Raw genomic sequence first — 18,402 nt, forward strand, 5'->3', positions numbered from 1 at the left:
AGTTGAAATCTGATGGCTCTGAAAGGCCTCCATTGACACAATGCACGGTTCACTCTCAAGACCCTTAAAAGGTACTAAAGACGTCGTTACAAAGTCCATCTCACTACAGTGGTTCTACAATAACTTAGCGAGAATAGTTTTTGTGCGCAAAAAAAATCCTAAATAACGACTTATATAGTGATGACGATTTCAAAACACGGCCTTATGAAGCTTCGAAGCGTTATTAATCAGTGAGTCGATTCAGCAGTTTGGATCGTCAAATTTCAGCAGTTTGACACGCGATCCGAATCATCATTCGACTCACTGATTCATAACGCATCGAAGCTTCATGATGCCGTGTTTTGAAATCGTCATCACTATATAAGTCGTTATTTAGGGGTTTTTTGCGCACAAAAAATATTCTCGTCGCTTTATAAAGTTATTGTAGAACCACTGTAGTGAGATGGACTTTGTAACGACGTCTTTAGTACCTTTTAAGGGTCTTGAGAGTGTAAATCGTTGAGCAATATGGTTTAATGTTGTTTTTTGCAAAGTTGTGTTGAAAGCACTTATTTACTGAAAAATCCTGTGAATTTAAGCTTGTTTTATCCAAAACTCAAACACCAAAGGCAGCGCTTTTTTGTAGAACTTTATTTTTGAAATTATTTTATAAAATCATCGCTTTAATTAATTTATATAATTATAGGATTATACTTTTACTGACAACCATTTTGGCAAACTCCTCACCCCCTGACCCGCCACGCCACACCTCCGTTGAAGATAAAACCTGTTTGCCAGAGAGAGATCTGACCTCTGCAGATGTCTGAATAATGCTTCATGAACAGCTGGAAAACAAGGAGCAGAGGAGTACGAGTGTGTGTGTGTGTGTGTGGATGTCAGGGTCAATTCACTTATCACAATCAGTTCATCTCCAGTGAAAATCACACAAACACAGGTTAAGATGAGAATTGACTTGTGTGTGAGGAAAAAGTGTCATCTATCACCCAAGGTTAAAACACTTTCAAATGGCTCAGATACCGTGCAGATAAGCAGTAAGGTCCGGTTCTACCTTCACAGCCTGTGGGTGTTTGGCACATAGCAGTTTTACTGGTAAATCATGCTGTCATTTGGGTGTCAAAAAGTCTTGGCTGCTGTATTGTACTGGAAACCACTGCAGAATTTGCAGGAGGCGGCAGAGTTTCATTCAACAGAGAGTCAAAAACACATAGTTAAGTTGAGAACATGCCATCTTCATGTCTTGTGCTAGTTTCTGTTTCCCTGACGAGTTTTTTTGGCCCTCGCTTTATGCTGCGGAGTGCGTACAGACATTAAGCGTCAAGTCCTGCATTATGTGCAGCCTTTAGGTTACCTAAGGCAGCGAGGAGAGCAGGCTGAAAGGTCTCTGAAATTAAAGATATGCATCCAGAATGACGTACTGACTTTGTTCTGTTGAATTTGTTCTGCCTGTACGGCACACAAAATTCAACCAAAACAACAGTAGAAGCTGCAGGAAAAAAAAAGATTTATATTTACAGTCAAGCACGAAATTATTCATACCCTTGGTAAATATGACCAAAAGAAGGCTGTGAAAGTAAATCTGCGTTAATCTTTTTTTTTTTTGCTGCGTTGCAGAAAGTATTGAATTAAAGGGTATGATTAATTGTGAGTAATGTGTATTAGAGAAAAGCATTTATTTCATAATAAGATTTTCCCCCCATTTAAAATTCTTATTCTCCAATGAAAGGTTAGAATGTATAACATTTTTTAAAGCTACACTGTGTAACTTTTATAGTTTGTTCTTAGCTAAAAACACTTAGTTCTTTCAAAAATGTGCTCATTAATGTATATTTACTTCTTTCAAGTAATAAAGTACTCGTAAGTTTATTGAAAATACACACGGGTGAGGGGTTTGAATGCGGGTCGCCATGTTGCCCCTCCATCGTGAAAGTACATCAGCCAAAGAGGGACATACCCGTAAATTCAAGCTTCGCCTTTGGCGTTTTAACACTCGATGGCACCGTGTCGAATGTGGACGAGGTCGAACTGGAAGCCATGTTAATCTTGGACTAAATCGGCCACCGTAGGAGTTAAAACGAAATCGGAATTGAGAGGAACAGAAACTAATATTCACTGGATGGTCATATACCTTTCCACCGCTAGATGGGGGAAAATATCACACAGTGTAGCTTTAAACAAAAGGATTAACAACGCAGATTTCTTTTCACAGCCTTCTTTGCTCATATTTACCAAGGGTATGAATAATGTTGGGCTCGACTGTTATATATATATTAGTGTCATCTTCATGGGATAATATAAATCAGGCCAACTTTCTAAAATTGTGCTAATATGTGAACCTGGACCTCAAAACCAGTCATAAGGGTTACTTTTTTGAAATTGAGATCTATACATCACATGAAAGCTGAATAAATAAGCTTTGTTAGGATGGGACAATATTTGGCCGATACACAACTATTTGAAAATCTGGAATCTGAGGGTGCAAAAATATCTAAATATTGAAAAAATTGCCTTTAAAAGTTGTCTAAATTAAGAACTTAGCAAGGCATATTACTAATAATAATACATTTTTGATCATATTTACGGTAGGAATTTTACAAAATATCTTCATGGAACATGATCTTAATACCCTAATGATTTTTGGCATAAAAGAAAAATGGATCATTTTGACCCATACAATGAATTGTTGGCTATCGCCACAAATATACCCGTGAGACGCAGGACTGGTTTTGTGCTCCAGGGTCACATATGATGCCTAGAAATGTCTTTAATAGGGTGAATTTCACAAAAACATGTCCAAGTCATATTTTACTCCAGAATAAAAAACAAAACACCGGAAGAAATAAGAAGTCTATGAAAATAAAGTCTATGTTGGCCGATTTCTTAACAGTTAAGTACAATTCCCTGTAAAATACACTATTTCACATAACTGTGATGTGATAACATTTGTAAAGTACTACTGTACAAAACAAAACAAAAACAGTAGTATTTGTTGTACAGAACTTAGTTTATGCTTATTTTAATGAAATAATAAATCATTCTGGGCCATTAAGGATGATTTTCAATACTCTTAAGAGTCTTATTTTCTCAAAGCATCTTATAATTTGGATTTTGAGGTGAAATATGACCCATACAATCCTTTGTGGCATTCACCCAGTAGTAATACTTGTTTGTCATGTTACGTGTACACACCATCATAAATTTCATTAACAAAAATAACACAAACGTTAAACTGTTTCTAACGACAGTCAGCGTAGCAAAATATTAAATTACTGTCCATTTCAATTAATTCAAATCTTAACAGGTTACAATAATGTAAAGGAAACCTGGACAGAGGGAGAGAAAAAATATACACAGACATAATCATACAGAATGTGCATGAAGTTGACCAAGAAGAGATTCATGGTACTTGCAAAACATGTGGAGGCCAGGAGCGCCCCCTCCTGGTTTTACTTTCAACAGCAGCATTTTTGAACAGCGTAGGCTGACTTCATAGGGGTAAACCCACAAGGCATTTCCTGTCAGAGGACTCAATATAGTGACTGAACAGCAACTAGAAGTTCTGAAACAAACTCACAACTGAAACCCCATTCAACTGGAAAAGTCTTACATAGATCTATAGCTTCACAATTCAAAATATATACTATTTACGTCCAGTGTAACTTTTTTTTTTTTTAATCATTTGTTCAAGTTTGAGAAGTTCCAACTTACTCGAGTCAATTCTAGGGTGAAGCCTCGGCTAATCTTTCACAGTTCACGCTGCATGGTTATTTTAAAGTTAACAAACATTGATACTGAATGGATTTCAAACACCTTTTTTGTCGTTAATAAAGTAGAGCTACTGAGGAACAGGAAATGCACGGCAACATCACATGACGGAAAACAAATCATTGCCAACTGAGAAAGGAAGCAGGAAGAGTTAAATAAATAAATACGAAACAAATCAAGGGTGAAAGAAGTAGGGATAAAAGGAGCAATAGAGGTGTAGTGCACGACGATTTGTTCCTGGTCTATCGATATACGAGGTGGGATATGGTGCTGGATTTGAAATTGAGTTGATGATTGGGCACAAAGTTATGATGAGGACTTTTGCGGGTGCACACATCACTGCCGTAAAGGCTCATGCACATGTCACATGACACCTTGGAGCAGTTCACACAGGTGTGAGACGCCCCTGGCTTGTTGCAAAAGCCACAGCGGGAGCCCACGCTCAGCCGCTCCACCCCACCGGAGCCCACCGCCGGACTAGAGCCCGAACCCATGGGTTTACTGGGAAACAGCTTGGCGCTCATCACAGCTTTGTCCAGCAACAGCGAGTGGGACTGAGCGTGGGGAAGTGGATGAGGGTGAGGGTGAGTGTGCGAGTGGGCGTTGGAGTAGACGGACAACTTCTCCTTGATGGGCATGTAGCCATCCAGAGGGCGGGAAGTTTTAGCGTAATCCTGGAAGCCGCAACAAGGCGACGGTTCCACCGCGTGGCAGGATGAACACAAGATCATGTCGCACCTCTGGCAAGAGGAGAGTGACGGGCAGCCCAAGCCGCACCCCTGGCACTTCATCATGTGCCCCTTCAGAACCCAACTGTCCCGGGATTCCCGAGGCTCCCGGCTCGGTGGTCTAGAGGGCGTCTGGTGGCCACCCAAACCCCTCTCAGTGTACAAGTCCACCTCATCCAGGGAAGACAAGTGGTAGGAGTATGGCTCAGACGGCGGCGACTGAATGGGAAAGAAGTCAGCCACTGGGCTGTAAGAGGGCGGTGCCGCCACAGGGTAAAGCGAGGGGCTCGGTCGGATGATTTCATCCTTCATGTCTTCCTCCGTGTCAACAAACAATGGCTCTTTGCGGAGGCTGAGTGAAGCCTTTAACACTGGCTTGCTGGCTTGGTGCCAGTGTCCTGCACTGTCCGTTACATCCACCGACTTGGACGGCCGCCCGCTTCGCCTTAGGTGGGCACGGTCGATATCCATTGGCCGCACCGACAGGCGGGACAAGTCTCCTGTAAGACCGTCTCGGCGGCGGAGGGCGTCGCCACACCCTGCTGCATCTTCTCTGGTGCTCCTCCTCACCTCCACGGCATCCAGCTCCGAGGCAAAACCCCGAGACATGGACACCACTTCGCCGAGTAGACGGCATTCTGCCTGGGCGAGAAGCATCTCAAAGGAAAGCTGTCGAAGGTGGGAGGCTCCGCCTGGATGGTCCCTGACGTGGTACTGCAATTCCTGGTCTCTTGAATAGCCCATGGAACGCAGAAGTGAACGCAGGTCCGCATCGCATATCACTGACTGCAACTGGTACACGTATGGCCCTGTGAAGGTCTGGAAGAGTGAAAGAGAAGTCATTAAGCTGTCAAAGAGAATTATGACCGTCTCATATTTTTTCACATAAACAAACAAGAAAATGTAAGGTTTTAAAGGGTTAGTTCACCCAAAAATGAAAATTCTGTCATTAATTACTTACCCTCATGTCGTTCGACACCCGTAAGACCTCCGTTCATCTTCAGAACACAAATGAAGATATTTTAGTTGAAATCTGATGGCTCTGAAAGGCCTCCATTGGCTCAATGCACGGTTCACTCTCAAGACCCTTAAAAGGTACTAAAGACGTCGTTACAAAGTCCATCTCACTACAGTGGTTCTACAATAACTATGAATCGGCGAGAATAGTTTTTGTGCGCAAAAAAACCCTGAATAACGACTTATATAGTGATGACGATTTCAAAACAAGGCATCATGAAGCTTCGAAGCGTTATGAATCAGTGAGTCGATTCATGATTCGGATCGCGTGTCAAACTGCTGAAATTTGGCGATTCAAACTGCTGATTCGACTCACTGATTCATAACGCTTCGAAGCTTCATGATGCCTTTTTTTCTCGGTATTTTTGATTAAATAAATGCAGGCTTGATAAGCATGAGACTTTTTGCAAAAACATAAAATAGTATCCAAACACTTTTTTTATTTTTTATTTTTACATATTGCCCCTTTCTTACATTTGAGCCCTTGCCCCTTAGGAACTTTTTGCACGTCCCTGGAGGTTATTGAAGTAAAATAGGCTAGAAGCTAGTCACCTTTTAAACTAATAAAAAGCTTAATTTGGATTTTAATGTTCAAAATGTCTATTTCTATCCACAAAACTTGCCAGAAATCATGGTTTAAGGTTGTTTTTTTTCGGAGGTGCACGCCCCCGAACCCCCCGACGCGCGGCTTGGTAACAAACCACCGGCACGTAACAGCACCGCTGCTGGAAAAAATTCTAGGGGAAACACTGAAATAGAACTACTTTTCTTATACAAACGCATCACTTTGCTTCAGAAGGTCTTTATTAACCCCCCGGAGCCGTGTGGAGGACGTTTATGATGATGGATGCACTTTTTGGGCTATATTCTCTGCCAGTATAAAGCTTGGAAGAGCCAGGACATTTATTAATATATCTCTGATTGTATTCGTCTGAAAGAAGTCATGATGTCATATCCATGGGCGTCAGTTTGGTTTGAAATGTGCTGGGGACAGAGACGCATTCAGAAGTGCATTTTCAGAAGTGCTGGGTACATTTTTTTTTCTCTTTCGCGCAGGTCATGTTTTGAAAGACTATGTCCTGCAGCTTACTAATGTAAATAAATAAAAATGTCAGATGAGAGACATATTGCGGGTCTTATAGCCTATCTTACTCATGCTGACGAAAGCGCCCCGCGAATTCTTTAATATTTTTCATTTTTGCAATTTTTTTTACCACTTCATTATCAGAGTATTATGGAGCCCGTGTTTTTTTTATCCTCCCTATTACACATTAGTTACAGCCATTAAAATAGTTCAGTTTTGTTTTTAATGTCAAAGTAGATATATTTAGTTTTGTTTCTTTATTAAGTTAATTTAGAAAAATGTTTAAAGCATTTAATGTTTGTTAAACTAAAGTTTTTGCTTTTTAAAGTGACGACCAAGCGGCCAGCGGCCGACAGTGAGTTAACCCAACACTTTAGCCTCTGAAATCAACACTTGACTTGTCTTGCTTATTAAATCCATAAAAAAACACTTAAAGCATCGTTTAAACGTTTAGCCTATTATCACCACCATCACAGTAAAAAGGCATTTTTGACAAGATGAGGCAGGCAGATCGCAACGGCGCGCGCAAACAAAGTAAAAATACGGGATATTTTACGGGAAAATACTAAAACGGGAAGACAGCGGGAAAAGAGCTAAAATACGTGAGAAACCCGGAAAAAACGGGAGGGTTGACAGCTATGAATTGAGTGGAAAAAATAATATGTGTGTGTCAGCAATGCTTCACCGCAAAATTGAACTCGAGGTTTAAAAAAAAAAAAAAGTGGTGGGTACAAAAGGACTCATGACGAAATCTGGTGGGTACGCGTCCCCCCCGCCCGACCCAAACTACCGTATTCAATAGCAAAAGTGTTTGTTTTCCAGTAGATGGCAGCAATCTTCCACTAAACTATGGCACATTTCATATTTTCACAATGAATGAAAATGAGTAGTAGATATTTTATTTGAATTTGACATAATAGTCTATTTATATAATAGCAACATTTTATTACTAATTTACATGTACATTTAATTTAATATTTAATCAAATTAAATATGAATTTTAATTAATAAATAAAAATGTATATAATTTAACACAACTACACAACTGTAGAGTAAAAACATTAATAAAAAAACTGATATTCCATGCGTTTAAAAAAATCTGACAAGATTAAGGCAAAGTCACACTGTCTGGTGCCTCTCTAGACAACCCAGCACAATTGTTAGCATAAAGTTTAAGGTAAAAATAACGGCCATTCATTTACTAGTATCTTAATACTATGCAATTAGATAAACTGTTCATTCATTACATCACTTTACCTGTCTTTATCCACATTTTCCATCTTCCCTGCATCAGAGGGCTTTGTCTTTTTTATACTGTAGCGTAGGCTATGGCAGACTATAATGCTAATTTATAATGTGTCATGTGAATTCGACCATCTGTCACAATCAGGTAACTTTTTGTCTACTGGTGCGAGTTAAGCACCCTCAAACGAAAGCAATGCTTTCTACATTGAATGTGGCAAGACGCGACGCAACACAACACAACCGTTACGTTAATTCATTTTATACCAGCAGGTCAAACAAAATCATACAAGAAAAGAATTATGGAGATTTGATATTACAGAAACGCCAACTCTATTCATTCACTAAAATTCGCTGAAAGTCAACCGCACAACTGTGCAACGTGCATGTTCACATTTTAATTATCCATAACAACCCCAAAACTTGCCCGCTTGCCTTGCACATCTGCTAATAAAACGATGGGCAAAGTTTTTCGACTACTTTTTTACCTTTTTTTTGTTGCTGTGGATGTTATTGAGCTTGTAGAAGTTTAGCTCTTGTGTTCTTCTGAACATCTCGCGCTGCCATTGCCCGATGCCATTTTTATATCACTCCATAATCTGTCTGTTTAAATGCCTATTCCCCGAGTGGTAGGCTACAACGACTGGCTGTTTTAAAATATCTACGAGAAGTAACTTAGCCTAGGCCTCCATACTGACAGCTGGGCTCATAGCTTGCAGGTTTGCTTAGTGCACTGTAACAATATTTAAGAATGCATATATATTTTTTTCCATTTGATTGGTTCAACCGCCACTCGCCCAAATTTAAAATATATTTTTTCGTCAAGTCATCCGCGGCTGTAACCGCCAACAGCGCATCTCTGTGAGGCGGTTCAGCCATGGCATGCACGCTGCAGTTTTCCGGCCTGCCTAGCTTGCTTGAAGCACTGACTGAAATGAAACGAACGCGCGCGGCGCGGGCTCGAAGCATTTGCATAGGAGGGGCGGGCATGTAAGCGGAGGGTTAAAATGAAGCGCTCTGATTGGCCGAAAGCTTTTCACTCCACTTTCACGCTGTGGCTCAGCAGCAGAGTCAACGTCATAGACTGCACTGAAACCGGCGAAATGCGAGATGAAACAAAATGCGTACATAGAGAGCAGCGAATCGTACAAGCGTACCAAAGGGTCAAAATGCGTGCCGAGTACGAAAAATGCGTACATGTTGGCAGGTCTGCTATGGTCATATCCACCTAGGATGAGTTGAGGGTGAGTAAATCATGGGATTATTTTCATTTTTGGGTGAACTAACCCTTTAATCTCTTGACTCACCTTAATGCAACGGAACTCCTTCTTCCACGGAAAGAGCAGCAAGTTGGTACAGATGGTTTCCAGCGTTGCAAAGGCTGTCTCCAAAGTACGCAAGTTTGCGCCTCTCTGAGTTCTCAGTGAGTTCTCAGCTATGTCATAGAACCGAATCATGCGGAAGCGCTGCCCCGGATCAGGCTGGTATGAGCCTAGCAGTGCTGTTGCAGTAGAAATCAGTGCCTCCTCGGTCTTAGCCCCTTGCTTATCTCCTCCTCCTTCGCCGGTTCCCTCCTCAAGACGATTCTCCAGAGATGCCACATACCTGCGGAACAGATCTTCTCGCAACTTGGCATCCATTGGTGGCAGTGGGCTGCGAAGCTTGCAACCTCCTTTCTTAACCTTTCTTTAAATGGGCCCCCTTGCCATCTCAAGGCCTCTCTCCCCCTAGACACCGAAAGACCTGGGACAGCGGTGCAGTGTGGTGGGGAAAATCAGCAAGCTGCGATCATCCAAAGGAGGGATATGGAATAATGAAAGCGAAGATGTGCTCAGTTTAATTTGGGCATACACCTTGCCCAGGGCTCTTTCCTACCATTATAGGCATCTCTGGGTGCCTCTTTAGCCAAAACACCTCAAAAGAAGCAACATGGCATGAGAAGGTGGTTGGACTGGGGGCTGAATGGAGTCTCCTCACCTTTTTAAGCCCTCACTGTCAGGTCTCCCCCCTGCAGTAGGTTGAAGGTCAGGGCTTGCAGAGAGGAGCACTCATTAAAAAACACCATGTCCTGCAATGAGAGAAGAACAAGTGTTTGAATAACACCACTCAGTGTAATAAGTGGGGGCTTGCCTTAGTTTTAGTATTTGAGTTTATTGCCATAGGCCCGGTTTCACAGTCAGGGCTTAGACTAAGCCAGGATTAGGCCTTAGTTCAATTAGGACATTTAAGTAACTTTTATAAACGTGCCCAAGAAAAAAACATTATTGGTGTGCATCTTGAGACAAAACAATGCCACTGACATATTTTAAGATTTGTCAGTGCAAGATTCTTTCAGTTAAAATAGCTCAAACATGCATTTTAGTCTAGGATTAGCTTAAGCATTGTCTGTGAAACCGGGGGAATATGTGACCCTGGAGCACAAAACCAGACCTGCGTCTCACGGGTATATTTGTGGCGATAGCCAAAAACACATTGTATTGGTCAAAATTACCCATTCTTCTTTTATGCCAAAAGTCATTAGGATATTAAGTAAAGATCATGTTCCATGAAGATATTTTGTACATTTCCTACCGTAAATATCAGAGCTTGACTTAACGCTTGTCCGGGAAAAGTGGATTTTTTGAAGGGGTAAGTGAAAAACAATTTTACTTGCCCGACGGACAAGTATCCTGGTTAAAACGTCAAAACAAAAAATAACTATGGAATCACCAAAGTGCAATAATGATTCTGCATTCATCAGTGTAAGTGGAGATCGATAGTGGATAATAATATAAAACCAACTGACAAGCTTGAGCTGTTGAGGCTCGCGCCGCCTCACGAGGAAAAAAAACGAAAACAAATGAGCGCCGCTCACACACAGAAACTCAGTTAACATACACGGTTAAAATTGTGCAGTTTTTATATTTATAACATATGATACAGTTAAGCAACATTACACTAACAAGAGTGTTGTTTTCCTGAATACCATCACGACTGAACATGAGGCTGATTTCATACGCCAGTTCCATAAACAATTTAACATTAAGTCACTTACATTGTAGATGTAATATGGACTGTTTTTGTTCTATTTCAGCAGCGAAAATAGTTCCAAACAAATATCACAACATCAGTGTGTGTTAGTGAATGATTCAGCGGTTTAAAGAATCGGTTGAATCAAAGATTCAATGACCTGTTCGTAAACGACCGCCAAATTCTTGAATGAATCAGCCGTTTCACTGAATCGACTCAATGATTCGCTCATTCAGACAGTCACATGCTGCCACCTACTGGTGGTTTAGTTTCATCTTTCCAACATTTCTTATTTGTATATTCAAAAATATTTAAAATAATCTCATAACATTATTTAATGCAGTTGTAATTTTTCAGTGTAAATGATTTAATTTGATTGGTGTCTTATTCTAATTTAATTTATTGATCAAATTTAAGAATATAAAAAGCCGAAGCATACCCTATATTTAATAAGATTATGGAAAAATGCCCTTTATAAAAAGGTACAAATATGAAAAATATGCATATTTAAATATGTCAAAGCTGATTAAACACGGCTGAGAATATTGCTTCAGAATAGATTATATTTACAAAAAAAATCCGGACAAGCAAATGTTTTACTCGGACAAGTGAATGACAGATTTATTTGTCCGAAGGACAAGCGTGTGAACAGGCTTAATGTTGAGCCCTGAATATATATAAAAAATATATTATTAGTAGTAATACCTTGCTAAGGACTTCATTTGGTAGCTTCATTAAAGGTGATTTTCACAATATTTACTTTTTTTGCACCCTCAAATTCCAGATTTAAAAATGTTTCCTATCCTAACAAACCATACATCAGTGGAAAGATTATTTATGATGTATAAATCTCCTAAAAGAAAAAAAAAAAGACTCTTATGACTGGTTTTGTTGTCCAGGGTCACATATCATAAATACAACATAATGAAAAGAAATATTTTATAAAATTCAACTTTGACACACAAAAAAGTACATGCACAAAATTAGTACAATTCTATGAAAGATTACTTAAATGTGCCTGTGCTAAAACTTGTGTTGATCCATCAAAATTTCCTGATAAAAATCACCGTCTCATAACATTAAAGACTGAGCAGTTCAAAACACACACACACACACACACACACACACACACACACACACACACACACACACACACACACACACACACACACACACACACACACACACACACACACACACACACACACACACACACACACACACACACACACACACACACACACACACACACACACACACACACACACACACACACACACACACACACACACACGACACTCCCTCGCTGTCTTTGTAGTCTCTGCTGTGTGTCACTATATGAGGACATGAACGCATAAACCATCACGTCATGAGAATTTACCCTTTTTATTTGAGAAAACTGTCATATCATGAACACAGACACTCAAATGTCTTCACGGCAACCCATCAAAATAAAAGTTCTGTTTAAAAAAAAAAAAAATTTTGCCAGAATATATTAGGTTACTGTTGTAGTCTACAGTAGATTTAGCGCCGGCTCTATGTAATAATAATTTGTCTCTACTAATAATAATAATTATGCTTAGATGGTTGATTATTTTTCACTTGATCTTTTTGTATAAACAATGTTTACTTTTAAACAGCCTTTAAATGTTTATGTATTATTTACTTAAAATGATTATCACCATAAATAATAAATCTAATATATATTTTTTTTAAATAGGTAAATACATTTTTTTAAAAACATTTAGCTGTGGTACCGATTACCGAAATTGGTAAGTAATGCATGAGAAGTAAGTAAGTAAGAAAAAAGTAAGTTTACAGAGTTTCAGCAACATTATATAATGTTGAATATAATGATGCAGGGGAATATTTGTGGATCCTGATAATAAAATAATAATTATTATTTTAATTATAATTTTTTTTTTAACGTATTTTTGTCGGTTTAAAATATCACGATAGTATCATATTGTGAGTTCAGTATCGCGATTTGTATCGAATCGTGACATGAGTGTATCGTTACACACCTAGTCAGGCCTAGATGGAATCTATTTTTTATAAAGATTTTTGAGCTTTTGTGAATGGACATTTGTTTATTTGGGTCATTTAAATGTGGGTTAAACTGAGTAAAATGTTTGAAAATTAGCTCCTGCTGGAAGACGCCATAATGCTGCGTTCACACCAAACGCGAATTGAGTGTCAGGCGCGAGTGATTTCAATGTTAAGTCAATGGAAAGGCGCGTTGACGCGCGTCTGGAGGTCCCGCGGCGCGAAGGACGCGAATCCGCTTCGTTCGCGCGAATTGGACGCGAATTGAGTGTCTTGCACGATACGCGCGTTACACGCGAATGGTGCTTTTGTGCATTCACGCATTTGAAGCGAATTCGCGTCTGACGCCCGAGTTGAAAAATTTGAACTTTGGCGTCAATTCGCGCCGCGTTAACCAATCAGGAGGCTGCTCGCTGCTGTCACGTGGTAAAGTGACGTGTATGAGAAACCCTGCATAAATTAAAAACAGTACTATTGTGTCACAAAATGTAGTTTTAAGACGTTTTCAGGTAGGAATGTAGTTGTTTAAAGCTCAAATCTGTGGTTTATTTATAAAGAGAGCGCCTATTTAAAAAAAATAATCTTGTGTTTTTGGAGTTGTGAGATCCAGGCAATCACCGGGCAATCACTGCTCATCACCCCGGCGAAGGCAGCCTTTCCTCGGCCAGTCCTTCTGATGTTTGCCGCTGGCTCTGATGTCCTGTATTGGTTCGTTTTGTGTAGATCTAACGGCCGAGCTTTGCTCTCATGAATCTATAATTTGTTGTCTGCCAAATCGTTTTGACTGAGGGCAAAGAGAAGTTTAATAACTTTATATTTTAAGGATATTTAAATATACATGCAGTGAAGATAATGTAGGAGTTGCCTGGACCACATTTGTGTGGCTATTAATGCTTAATATATATTTTTAATGAAAATGAAAAGAGGCAGAGTGGTGTTTTATGACATATTTCTCCTGGAGTGCCTTGAACGCGCGTCAATTTCGCTTCAAACGCTCGATTTCTACGCGCGTCCAATTCTCTGCAGACGCGCGAATGCATTCAAAATGTTCGCGCGTGAAACTAGACGCGGTAGACGCGATTTTGACGCTCAATTCGTGTTTGGTGTGAACGCAGCATAACGACACCATTTTGGGTACAAAAAGAATCCGCCTCCACTAACAGCCATTAACATGTAGGGATGTATTTGGGAAACAAAAAGCTTTTTTTTTTTTTGCAACATAATATATACACTGCCAATATATAATTTACAACTGGATTAATGCAAAATGGACTAGACTTTTGACATCAAACATTATTCAGACACCAGATATAATTGTTTACTAGTGGGTCCAGAACACTATAGTTCATTTCTGAAAGTGAGGAGAGCAAAATAAAGTTAACTGTGATATATTTTACAGTGGACTACCAGTGAAATTGATTTTTTTTTTTTTTTAAGTTGGGAACAAAATGATTCAGACACCTGACCATGTTTTCCTGAAGTGTTTTTTCTTTAATAGCTAATGCAACCTTTTACACAACAGACTGAACTAAATGAAGCATTGCTTGGTCATTGGTTGACCAAAATTGGTATTTTCTAATTGTGTACTTACATTTAACAGCTGATTGGTTGATATGGAATCCATTACATCCCTTTCTATCAAAGTTATCTGACATTATCAAGATGAACTTCGTCATATTTTATTACCATTTTCTAAGCTATAGCGAATAAACTGTGATAATGTGAGAAAACGTTGAAGGTGTCTGAATTTTGTTTGGTAAGGCTGTAAGCATAATACATATTTTATACAGTTTCTAGCAGTGAATGTGGACTGACGACTTCATTGCTCATTGGTTAGGCTGCCAACTGACAGTCACACATCAAAAACTGGTCATTCAAGCATATACTAAACATCACACTTTACTATCTATCTATCTATCTATCTATCTATCTATCTATCTATCTATCTATCTATCTATCTATCTATCTATCTATCTATCTATCTATCTATCTATCTATCTAATCACCAGCATTAGGATATCATAAAATCACATCTTACTGAACATAGAAACGGTGAAAAAAACCCACCTGAACAAATCAGAGTTAGCAGAGAACAGTGAAGTTTGACCAAATGATGATTTCTGCCTACATTGCATTGCTACAGTGACAAACAGTGACGTGTGTTAGCCACAGAGCTAAAATGAGTCTCGTTTCCTTAGTAAATGAATGTGTCAAAGCCCCAGACAGTCCGATCTGATCTCTTAACTGGTGTTTATTAAAGGGATAGACATTACAGAAGTCGTTACTCTAGTCTAACTCGTTTAACCCCATCTATGGCAGATATCAGATGCAGTTAGCACACCACTGCTAACATTAGCGCAGTTGCAGGGCCCTGTAAACCCACACACCATATAATTTAACCATACACCGTCCTACAATTACTTTTTAATTACCTCAATAACAGCGAGACGTGAATGTAAACATGCCCGTTCAGTGTCGTGTAGTGCTGGGCACCATTAATGAGCCGCCCTCCTCCCCATCATCCAGCGCCTCTTACCTTCATGTTCCGCTGGAAATCCCCAGCGCCGCACTGCGCATGCGCCACACTGCCTCCTCTGCGCGCTCCCGAGGCTGCAGGCTGCAGATGGAACTAGCGTTCAAATCTCCAATTCATTCAGCGAGTCGGTTCGGCTACACGATTCGATTCATTGGAGTCACCGCTCAAAATAGTTCCCAGAAGTCCCTGCGCTGCTGCGTTCAGCGTCTTCTTTTTTTTGTACTTTTAGTAAAGTTTGCTCAAACACTGAGTGGATTTCAGTTAACGTAGGATTGTAATAATATAAATATTTAGTGATAAAGCAGTTGTGGTCAATCCGTTTGAGAGCTTTTTTTCTGTCAAATGTTACGTTGTTTACCTTTCTCAACCACCAGTTTACACTCTAAAAAGGTTCGACACTATGGCAAGCCATTTTTACTTTTATTCATTCCCAGATATGAATTCCTGATATTCATTTTTTCACTAGTTAAAATGCTAATCCGTGATTGTATTTTCACTAGTGAAATGTCACCACAGCTCCCATTAAAATTCAATTGTTGAATACAATTCTCACAAGTAAAAACCTTTATTTTTTATATCAATAATTACAAGTGCAACTGTCTATTCGTGATATCAACAATTGAATTGCTACTAGTACAAATTTTCATTTTTGCTATCAATAATTCGATTTTAACTAGTGCATGTGATTAATGAATGTGATTGCTGGGTCATTCCTGTAACATTTTGGCTTCATAATTTTGGGGAAAAAAGCGCATGTTTTTAATTTTTTTTAGCATTCTACCAAAATAGTGACATGTTTAACTATTAGGAATACATATTGGTCAAGCTCAGGGACTAAAAAAAATTATAATTATGGGTAGATTGATTTTTCAGACACTGGCTGTGAAGGTATTCCCCCCTGTTAGGGACATATTTATCACAACATGTTAATAATGTAAACAATAAGGAGATTTTCTTGGATAGTATATGTCCCTTATGCCGTCATGTTTTTTTTTTTTTTTTATTCTTGAAACAATAACAAAACTATTATTGATGAATAGAATGTCTTGATTATTAAGAACATCAGGTACTTTTTGTACCCATTTTTGCCAACAGGATGGTAAATAATAATACAAAAAAAATTCTAAAACATATACTGTATTTGCTGTTAATACTTCTCACCTCCCAAAATAAGACATAAATATGCAAAACATTTAACGTTGCTGTCAAATTATTAAAAAAAAATGTCTCATCTAACAGGGTGGAAACGAGTATAACAGGGTGGAAGACTATTGATATACGTTTCATATATCACATATATCAAAATTGATATACGTTTCAACCATTTGGCAGACGTTTCCTTAGCGCCGTGGTATAGGGTCAAAGCATTCTCGAGCATAAATATGCAGCTATAATGATTGTAGGTGATTTTGAATTAATATTTCATGTCGATAAACAATGGTTAGCCAACATACTGTTAAAACTAATTGTGGTATTGATATCTTTGTAAGATTGCCGATTGTATAGAACAGTGGCAACTTTACCGCGCTTCGAGAGCCCCCGACTGGTCGGGAGCATTTCCGTTGTGTTGTGGCTTGATTCGGTTGTGCTGTGGCTTGTTTTCGTTGAGTTGTGGCTTGTTTCGGTTGTGTTGTGGCTTGATGTATTTGTGTTGTGGCTTTTCCGTTGTGTTGTGGCTTGATTTATTTGTGCTGTAGCTTGTTTTCGTTGAGTTGTGGCTTGATTTATTTTTGCTGTGGCTTGTTTTCGTTGAGTTGTGGCTTGTCTCGGTTGTGTTGTGGCTTGATGTATTTGTGTTGTGGCTTTTCCGTTGTGTTGTGGCTTGATTTATTTGTGCTGTGGCTTGTTTTCGTTGAGTTGTGGCTTGATTTATTTTTGCTGTGGCTTGTTTTCGTTGAGTTGTGGCTTGTCTCGGTTGTGTTGTGGCTTGATGTATTTGTGTTGTGGCTTTTCCGTTGTGTTGTGGCTTTTCCGTTGTGTTGTGGCTTTTCCGTTGTGTTGTGGCTTGATTTATTTGTGCTGTGGCTTGTTTTCGTTGAGTTGTGGCTTGTTTCGGTTGTGTTGTGGCTTGATGTATTTGTGTTGTGGCTTTTCCGTTGTGTTGTGGCTTGATTTATTTGTGCTGTGGCTTGTTTTCGTTGAGTTGTGGCTTGTCTCGGTTGTGTTGTGGCTTGATGTATTTGTGTTGTGGCTTTTCCGTTGTGTTGTGGCTTTTCCGTTGTGTTGTGGCTTGATTTATTTGTGCTGTGGCTTGTTTTCGTTGAGTTGTGGCTTGTTTCGGTTGTGTTGTGGCTTGATGTATTTGTGTTGTGGCTTTTTCGTTGAGTTGTGGCTTGTTTCGGTTGTGATGTGGCTTGATGTATTTGTGTTGGGGCTTTTCCGTTGTGTTGTGGCTTGATGTATTTGTGTTGTGGCTTTTCCGTTGTGTTGTGGCTTGATGTATTTGTGTTGTGGCTTTTCCGTTGTGTTGTGGCTTGATGTATTTGTGTTGTGGCTTTTCCGTTGTGTTGTGGCTTGATTTATTTGTGCTGTGGCTTGTTTTCGTTCAGTTGTGGCTTGTTTCGGTTGTGTTGTGGCTTGATGTATTTGTGTTGTGGCTTTTTCGTTGAGTTGTGGCTTGTTTCGGTTGTGTTGTGGCTTGTTTTCGTTGAGTTGTGGCTTGTTTCGGTTGTGATGTGGCTTGATGTATTTGTGTTGGGGCTTTTCCGTTGTGTTGTGGTTTGATTTATTTGTGCTGTGGCTTGTTTTCATTGAGTTGTGGCTTGTTTCCGTTGGGTTGTGGCTTGATTTATATGTGCTGTGGCTTGTTTTCGTTGTGTTGTGAACCTATGTTTGCTTTTTATATTGCGTTGTGTTGTGCACCACTGGGCCACCGTAGGAATGACCCTGTTACTAGCCTAAGAAAGACATTTTAGATCTGAAATTATATCGATTCAATAATTTATGGGTGTCAAAATTCAAAAACATGTGGGTGGGTC

The 18,402-nt window shown here is 39.4% G+C and overlaps 1 protein-coding gene across 3 annotated transcripts; it reads right to left on the minus strand.

Moving 5' to 3' along the window:
• Positions 1–1,599: 1,599 nt before the first annotated feature.
• spata2 (spermatogenesis associated 2) lies at positions 1,600–15,459 on the minus strand. Of its 3 annotated transcripts, none has more exons than XM_079802740.1 (4): positions 15,425–15,456; positions 9,811–9,901; positions 9,141–9,615; positions 1,606–5,309 (listed from the first exon to the last, which is right to left on the minus strand). In XM_079802740.1, the coding sequence occupies exons 3-4, from the start codon at positions 9,471–9,473 to the stop codon at positions 4,005–4,007; spliced, it is 1,638 nt and encodes a 545-aa protein (XP_079658866.1). In that variant the 5' UTR covers positions 9,474–9,615; positions 9,811–9,901; positions 15,425–15,456; the 3' UTR covers positions 1,606–4,004. The 3 variants fall into 3 exon arrangements, with proteins under 3 accessions (XP_079658865.1, XP_079658866.1, XP_079658867.1); XM_079802741.1 differs by having other exon boundaries at positions 15,321–15,456; XM_079802739.1 differs by having other exon boundaries at positions 1,600–5,309; positions 9,141–9,901; positions 15,321–15,459.
• Positions 15,460–18,402: the final 2,943 nt, after the last annotated feature.

The sequence above is a fragment of the Gobio gobio genome (genome assembly GCF_949357685.1).
Source record: "Gobio gobio genome assembly, chromosome: 21".
Taxonomy (NCBI): Eukaryota; Metazoa; Chordata; class Actinopteri; order Cypriniformes; family Gobionidae; genus Gobio; species Gobio gobio.

Coding starts and splice junctions, on each gene's coding strand:
- spata2 (XM_079802739.1), bottom strand. CDS start 9,473: ATGGATGCCAAGTTGCGAGAAGATCTGTTCCGCAGGTATGTGGCATCT. Junction 5,310..9,140: donor AGGAGTTCCGTTGCATTAAG/GTGAGTCAAGAG, acceptor TCACTCTTCCAG/ACCTTCACAGGGCCATACGT.